The sequence below is a fragment of the Zingiber officinale genome, chromosome 3B, assembly GCF_018446385.1.
Source record: "Zingiber officinale cultivar Zhangliang chromosome 3B, Zo_v1.1, whole genome shotgun sequence".
NCBI lineage: Eukaryota > Viridiplantae > Streptophyta > Magnoliopsida > Zingiberales > Zingiberaceae > Zingiber > Zingiber officinale.
The window spans coordinates 18,861,439-18,869,003 of NC_055991.1; the positions used below are offsets into that span (position 1 = coordinate 18,861,439).

The 7,565-nt window shown below is 41.1% G+C and overlaps 2 protein-coding genes across 2 annotated transcripts; both read right to left on the minus strand.

Annotated features, from left to right (window-relative positions):
* Window positions 1-2,109: 2,109 nt before the first annotated feature.
* On the minus strand, window positions 2,110-2,833 carry LOC122056050 (ethylene-responsive transcription factor ERF109-like). The gene has a single exon (XM_042617814.1). It carries the CDS (start codon window positions 2,805-2,807, stop codon window positions 2,208-2,210), a length of 600 nt encoding a protein of 199 aa, XP_042473748.1. The 5' UTR covers window positions 2,808-2,833; the 3' UTR covers window positions 2,110-2,207.
* Window positions 2,834-3,651: 818 nt separating this feature from the next.
* LOC121968111 (cold-regulated protein 27-like) lies at window positions 3,652-6,282 on the minus strand. The gene is made up of 5 exons (XM_042518612.1): window positions 6,063-6,282; window positions 5,172-5,351; window positions 4,866-5,100; window positions 4,208-4,309; window positions 3,652-4,103 (listed from the first exon to the last, which is right to left on the minus strand). Exons 1-5 carry the CDS (start codon window positions 6,153-6,155, stop codon window positions 4,087-4,089), a joined length of 627 nt encoding a protein of 208 aa, XP_042374546.1. The 5' UTR covers window positions 6,156-6,282; the 3' UTR covers window positions 3,652-4,086.
* Window positions 6,283-7,565: the final 1,283 nt, after the last annotated feature.

The following is a 7,565-nucleotide window of genomic DNA, read 5'->3' on the forward strand; positions in this document are numbered from 1 at the left end:
TTCCCTGAAGAGGGAACAGTAGGCGTCAGTTAGACCTAGAGTTTTAGTGAAACTCAAAGTCAAGTTAGGACAGTCCGAAGGCTGTCAAAACTTATCTTTACATGTTTTATTATTTGTTATTCTAACTCTGTTTTGCAGGAAGACAAACATTTGTGCAGGTTAGAATTTTACCGGAATCGGTCGACCGAACGTTCGAATTAGTCGACTGAACCTCGGAGATCAGATCAGTTGCAGCTAAGGCGCGACCAAGGGATTGGTCGATTGAACCTCGGGATCGATCGACCGAATAGTGGATATGCGATGACCGAGATCATGCCAGATTGATTGGATCAGACCAAATAAACTAGCAAGGACAGCAGGATCAGTCGATCAAATGGAGGGATCGGTTGATCGAACAAAGTCTTATCCGAAGCTGAATATGGACGGGAAGAAGGACTGAATTATGCAAGAATGGTCACCAAACAGATGGATCGGTCGACCGATCAGTGTCGAGTCAAACCCTGATTCCGAGATCAGTGGATATGGATCAGGTCTAGCTCGGCTATATAAAGGGTCTCGACCAGTACTTCGATGACATGAAAAAGAACAGAACTTGATATTGAGCTTCTATAATTCTGCTGCTGCTTCGACTACGATCTGATGCTGCTGCACTACTACCTCGCGATATCTGACCGCTGTCGGCAGACCAACACCAACACACGAGCCTATTCAAATTCCTATCTTCTAAAGTGTTGGTAACGAATTTTTATTTACTATTTACCTGTCATACTTACAAAAAGGAAGTGTAGGTTGTTACACTGTCCTATTTTTATCTTTTATTCGATGATCTCTTCCAGTGGTACCGGAAGAGACATTTAGTGGATTACCCATTGATAGGTCTACGAGATCTGGGTCTTGGAGTAGAAGTCGTCGCAGGCTTCGAACCAAGTAAACCGATTACATTTGCGTACTTCCTTGTGTGTCTTTTTTGCTTCGTTGTCTAACTTAGTTTTCCGCTGCGTATTTTAATCTTAGTTTTAAAAAGAAAAGATAAGGGTGCGTTTGGTTTACTCATGTTTTATTTTCTAAAAAATGCGTGTTTTCTAGAAAATAGAAAATGACTTTTCATCATTCTCTATTTTTCCAGAAAATGTTATCTATTTTTTTAGAAAATAGACATAAGAAATGTAAACCAAACATCATTTTTAAAAAACGCGCATTTTTCAAAAAAATGAAAATGAAAAACGTACAAACCAAACACACCCTAAGTTTTTCAAAATCACATGATTAACCCTCCTTTTCACATGACTCGATTCAATACGCACAACTAAAAGATATTTGACTTTTTAGTTGTTTATCGTGAGTGTTTTTCGATTTATTTTGATGACTCCTGATAAAATTTCATGGGTTCCAGAACTAAGACTAAATAAATTTGTCATTTTTATACAGGATAGCATGTTAAAATCGAAAATCTGTCCGGTAAATCAATACTTGGCTCCGCCGGAACCGTCGAGCGTCCAGGTCCGCAAGCGACGTGGCTAAGGGCGAAAATCACCCTGGTCCAAAGAGAGAACTGTCAAGGGCATTACTCTGTGATGCGGTCGCTACCGCTGTTGCTGCGAGGCGGCGAGGTCAAAGAGAGATCGTAGTTCATCGAGGGCGGAGGTTTTGTCCGGAGGGCAGCTGTTCAGCGCCAAGTAGAGCGAACGGATGCATGGCGTCGCCCACTTTCCCAGAGACGAGGGCAGAGAACGCCGCCTTGTACGCCTCGTCGGCGACCTGCTTGTCGTAGACCGGAGCTGCTTCCGCGGTCCAATCCCGCTCATCTAGGGTCTTTTCCGCCGCCTCTCCCTTGGAATAGGGAAAAGGCGAGGTGGACAGCTAGGGATGCGGAAGGAGGCGACGCAGCGTCGATGTCCGCCACGAGGACTTCGGGTCCCCTTCAAAGACGCTCCATGCGCACGTGCGTTCCTCCTCCCTCTCGTCGCAGTCGCCATCGCCGCCGCCGCCGCCGCCGCCGCAAGCAAGGCCACAAGGAGCTCATCGTCGTGGCCCCGTTCACACGTTTCCAACGCTGAGCCGGAAAGAGTCAACGCAACACGCGATATAATAAGACTGTGATAGGGAACATTTCCTTTAAGCCCTCGTTTTGTAATCATTTTTTAAACGTACCCTCCATGATTTCGAAGCATCACGGTAGATGAAATAAACAAATCAATTATCCATTTCTAATTCAAAAAAAAAAAACGACGATCATCATCGTCTTCGTCGATCAAGAACACGTCCCACAGTTGCTCCACTTGCCGATCCGCCTCCAGCGGCGGCTGATTATTGTTCACCGACGGCAGCGTCTGAGAAGTTGCATTTAGCGGCGCAGCGCAGGAGGAAGGCGGCGGTGGTGGGAAATTGAGCTTGGCGCGCGGGCCGCGGAACTCGAAGGCGGCGCAGTCGTAGGCGCGGGCGGCCTCCTCGGCGGTGTCGAAGGTGCCGAGCCACTTGCGCGCCGCCTTCCAGGGATCACGGATCTCCGCCGCCCATTTGCCCCAAGGCCGCTGCCGTACGCCGCGGTACTTGTTCTTCCTCTCTCTTTTTTTCCTCCTCGTTTTCGGCGCCTTCGCCGCCGTAGGTTCCCCGCCTCTCGTCGTCGCCTCCGCGTCGAAGAACTCGCAGCCAAGGCAACCGTCGATGCGGCAGAGGAGGCAGGGAGGGACTAGGGCGATGAGGTCTGGGGGTGAGGTGGTAGCGCCGGAAATGACGTAGGCGAGGGCGGAGATGAGAATGGAGGTCTCTTGCTCCGAGGAGAAGCAGGAAGAAGATATCGGCCGCATTGCTGGTGGCGGGAAGTGAAAGAGGCAGAGTTTATTAAGGTTGTGGCGGGAAGTGAGACGGTTGACCCGCGGACGGATGAGAAATGTTCGTCTGACAGCTGTCGCTCAGGGATGAAAAAAACGCGGTCAAAGAGAAGATTCAAAATAGAATATATGTAACTTATTTTATCAGTAAATTAAAACAAATAATTTCCGATCTTTCTAAAAATAAAACTGGAATATTAAAATATTTTTTTAAAAAAAAAATAATTAAAAAATTATCAACATTTTTTGTTCGATTTTCTTTTGAATAAAATATTATTTATGTACGATTCATGGCACGCAGTGAATGTATTTTTACTTAGAAAATAAAATTATAGGAATATTATTAGGTGTTTAAATAAAAAAGTGCGTTTAAGAACTTTAAAAGGCAGTGACATGGCATCATGGTCCAAGCATTGGAAGAAGACAGAAGTCAAATACTCCTTTAGCATCAATGAACCCTATAATTTCTATCAGTTCGGTTGGCTCAATTGCCACACATGGTACGCCTGCCTAATTGATAATCGACTCACATGATTTGCTAGGGCAATTTGGTTGTTTTGCTTCCTTTGGTAGTTTGGCACACTAACTTATCATATCTAGCTTAGTCATAGACTTTGAAATTGCCATGTAGTGTTGTTTTGTAAAGATGGGATGCCTCCTTCTAGCATAGAGGCAACTTACTTTGGAGGAAATATGACTTCCTCTAAAAGGACTATATGCTTGCCCCTTTTCCTGCCTAACTTCGATCTATCACAGTTCCTTGTTAACTCTACTCTTCAATTTCCCTTTCCCCTTCCCTCCTCTCCTCAGGTAAACTAAGCCTTACAACTAACAAGAACCCTATCAAATAAATGCATATAAAAATTGTAAGAGAAAATTTGAGGTATATTTAGTTGAGTGTAGTATCTGCCTCAACCTTGATCCAAAATTGTTGGAGAGAAACTGTGAAAACAAGTGATATGGAGTAGGAAAAAAGTATGAATTAAACTACTAAGCCTTGCATATTATTCCAACTTTATAAAGTATGATAATTTCAAGATGTAAATCATCTGCAGCAATTATGGATATGAGCAGAAATAAGAGGTTCAAGTAACAAACACCAGTGTCGCCAGTCTAGATCTCGATTAGATCACTAATAAATTAGGTATTCTTCTGCAATTATGGTTCACAAAGATGTACACCGTACACTGTGAGCACAAAGTTCTTTTACTCCTGCGATAGTCCAATCTTTGTCATTATCAATGGTAGGAGCATCCTAGGTGGAACTGCTGTCTGAAAACACAAAAGAAAATGAAAATTCAGTAACAATATCCTGGAACTCCAAACACTTTAATATTGGCAAATGCATTCACAAGAAGCATTCAAGATTTACTTATCTTTGACAGTGGGGTTCGCAGTATGGTCTTTTTTACTGTTTGTCGCTTGGGCGTCGCTTTGTTCTTCATGTTTGATGTTGTCAAAGTTCTGATCAGAGACTTCTGTAGGAAATTGTGTTTATATTAGTTTTGCAAAATATTCTGTCTCTTCTGTGCAGAAAATGGAGGTTCAAACACGATGAAGTTTGTTTTTGTTTCATAGTAGGATTTTGACATAGTTGATGCTAAGCAATGCAATCATACTGTTACCAAACCTGCGCCATTAACGACATTGAAATTTCTAAATGCTTCTATCAATTCCATACCAAGAAAATGCGGCTATTAGATAAACAAGTTAGCCGCAGAAAAAAGATCATTCGGTATCCAAGGGAAACTCTTGAAAAGTTGACTAGCATCAGTGGAATATCTTCTATCATGTGGTGTCAAAAACCAACTGCTATATAGAATGAGCAAGGTTTCATATTTTCAGTACAATTTCGCTGGTATCGTAATATATTGAGTGTTCACTATCTTATCTGGTTCATCTTTAAGTTATGTGTCCATGGTTAAGAATCATGTGGAGATCAGTAGCATATCAAAAAATAGAATAAAATAAAAAAAAATTCAAAGTCATGAATAGAACAATCTCAAAACTGCCATAACTAGTTTGAAATAAAACCTTCATGATGCTGACGTGGAATGTGAGAAGAGTCGGCCTGTTTGTGATTTGGGCTTGTATTGCTTGAGGGCATTGCGAGATTTATGACCACATTTGAATCTACTCGATTCAATGTACCTCTAGAAGTAAAACGCTGAATCCATGGATTCTTAAACAATTGCTTAATCTCTTTCTTCATCTCAAATTGTGCCCTTTTACTTGCAAAGTTCTGTGATCTTCTACCGGGAAACTCAAACTACACAGTTTAACCAAAAAGTAAAATATCCCTCATGAATTATCTGTGAACAAGAAATTTCACTTCCAAACCTGGCAAGTCAAGTGGAAGAAGTTGGTAATCGAACCCAACTTCCTTGTCGGCTTTGGTGCCACTAGTGGTAGGGAACCAAGCAGATCACTTGATGCTTTATCGTTGTTGTACAATTGATCAAGGAAAGATGTTTCCAGGGTTCTCAAATATAGTGTATGCTTCTCATTGGTCCACTTTTCCTACAAACAAACACAATTTCATCAAAGAATTGTAAAACGATTTGGAAAATTGGATGATATCTGAATTAGACATAAAGCCTATAAATACAAGTTTTACATCCATCATAATGAGAAGGAAATAGGTGTAAATACACCAAGATGGTAGATATTATCTATGTACGTAGCTGTGAAAATCTCCCATATGTGTTAACAGGATGTTCTGTCAGAAACATTGACATCCAAAAGGAGAAGGGGACGAAGAAGAAGGTCATATAATCAAAGAATAATATGTTGAAGAAAATTCCTCTACCCAAGATCATCACGTAAGACATTGAACAAGATAAATATAATTTGCAAAAACAAACACGTAACTCTGTTCTCCATTGCTTGGTCTTCATTTTCCTCTTCTCTCTTTTGATGACCTTCTAAGGGTCTAGAACACAACAAATGAGAGGCTATATGGTTGTAAATTCCCAAACAACATGAAGATTCTAAATGACTCGGTCCGATCTAGGGTTCCTCTGAGAAAAATGGTTCGATCAAATCCTTCGAAGGATTCACAGCCCTAAACTGCTACCGCTATCGGCAGACAGATTCTAAAACACAGGCAAAAATTTCAGATCAAACATGAAATTCACCAGAGCGAGATTAGCCATTCGAGTGTCAACTGATTCGAACAAGGAACAAATCTCGAAACGGGGAGAGGAGGAAGGAAGTTGGAAGAAAGCTTACGCTTTTGATGGTCTCAAGGCTGCTGCCGGTGTCCTCCCTGGATCCATCTGGCTTCACGGCGGAACCCTCCGTCGGAACCGCTTCGCCATCCATTGTAAATTATCCACAGTGATTTGGAGGAGAAAGATGAAAAGGAGGAGGAAGAGGAGGAGGAGGAGGAGGAGGAGATGGGAGTGGAGAAAAAAGGACGAGGAAGAAGAAGCGGAAGGTAAAGGAAAAGAGCGAGGCCGAACTCCGAGTTGGCAGACCTTTTGAACACGTGGCTAAACCGTGTCATGGCCCACTTATCGATGCAAAATATCAGGAAGTTATAAATTATTAGGTTCATCCCAACCGTTCATCAAATAAAAATTATTTATTCGATTTTTTTATTCAAATAAAAAATGTCAAAATCATTGGCCAAACCGGTGGAAACTTTCGTAATCTCATTGTACGGACAATAGACAGGCTTCTTTCTTAATAGCGGGTTGGTTGACTCCAACATCTTTTCCATATAATTATACACCGTAGGCGACAACATACGTAATCATCTGACGCGACTAAATATATATATTTTTTTTAATCTCTATTTCTCTTCGTAGACTAATGGTACGTACGTTTTTCATTTTTATTTTCTAAAAAACACAATGATTTAAAACCAAAGCAATAGTTTAAAACCATTGCATATGAAATTTCCAAATAACATTTAAAATTTTAGTTTCTATGCCCTGCTATCAATCAACTACAAAATTAATCATGAGACATAGTGAAAAATCAACTACAACGTTGGTGCTGGTTTTACAAAACCATCAACAGTATGTTGATGCTGGTTTTACAAAAACGTCAATAGTCTATTGGTGATCTTCTCAAATCAGCACCATAATGTGCATAAATATTCAAATCATTTGGAACAACACTAGGAAGGTCTGAAATGAGTAAATGAGAGTATATTTGGACTCTTGTGACCCATATGAACCCATAGGACTTGGAATGTGTATGATCAAAGTCATCTAGGTTAATCAATGAGTTTTGACCGAAATCCATTGCTTGACCTAGGAGCCTTGGATTTTTATAATTTTGGTATGGGATGGAAAGAGTGAGTGTATAGAATATATATATGCCCTCCAACCATGGTTCTAAGACTCCACAAGAAGTTATGGTCACGTGTCAAGTGACACGAACGTTGGTGTTAATCTTACAAAAATAGCACCACGTTGGTGCTGCTCTTGCAAAAGCAACACCATTATGGCCTTGGCTTCTGATCACCAAGCTTGGTGCTAGTTTCCGAAGATCAGCATCAACGTGATGCTGATCTTCTCAGACCATCACCATAATGTATATAAAGATTCAAATCATTTGGAACAACACTATGAAGGTCTAAAATAAGTAAATGAGTGTATATTTGGACTCCTGTGACCCGTATAAACTCATAGAACTTGGAATAGGTTCGATCAGAGTCCTCTAGGTCCATCAATAGATTTTGACTGAAATCCATTGATTGACTTAGGGACCTTGGATTTTTAA

Excerpts from the sequence above, each read along its gene's own strand:
- LOC122056050 (XM_042617814.1), bottom strand. The coding sequence starts at position 2,807 with ATGCGGCCGATATCTTCTTCCTGCTTCTCCTCGGAGCAAGAGACCTCC.
- LOC121968111 (XM_042518612.1), bottom strand. The coding sequence starts at position 6,155 with ATGGATGGCGAAGCGGTTCCGACGGAGGGTTCCGCCGTGAAGCCAGAT. Across the intron at positions 5,352-6,062 it reads GCCTTGAGACCATCAAAAGC|GAAAAGTGGACCAATGAGAA; the intron begins GTAAGCTTTCTT and ends GTTTGTTTGTAG. Across the intron at positions 5,101-5,171 it reads TCTTCCACTTGACTTGCCAG|TTTGAGTTTCCCGGTAGAAG; the intron begins GTTTGGAAGTGA and ends TAAACTGTGTAG.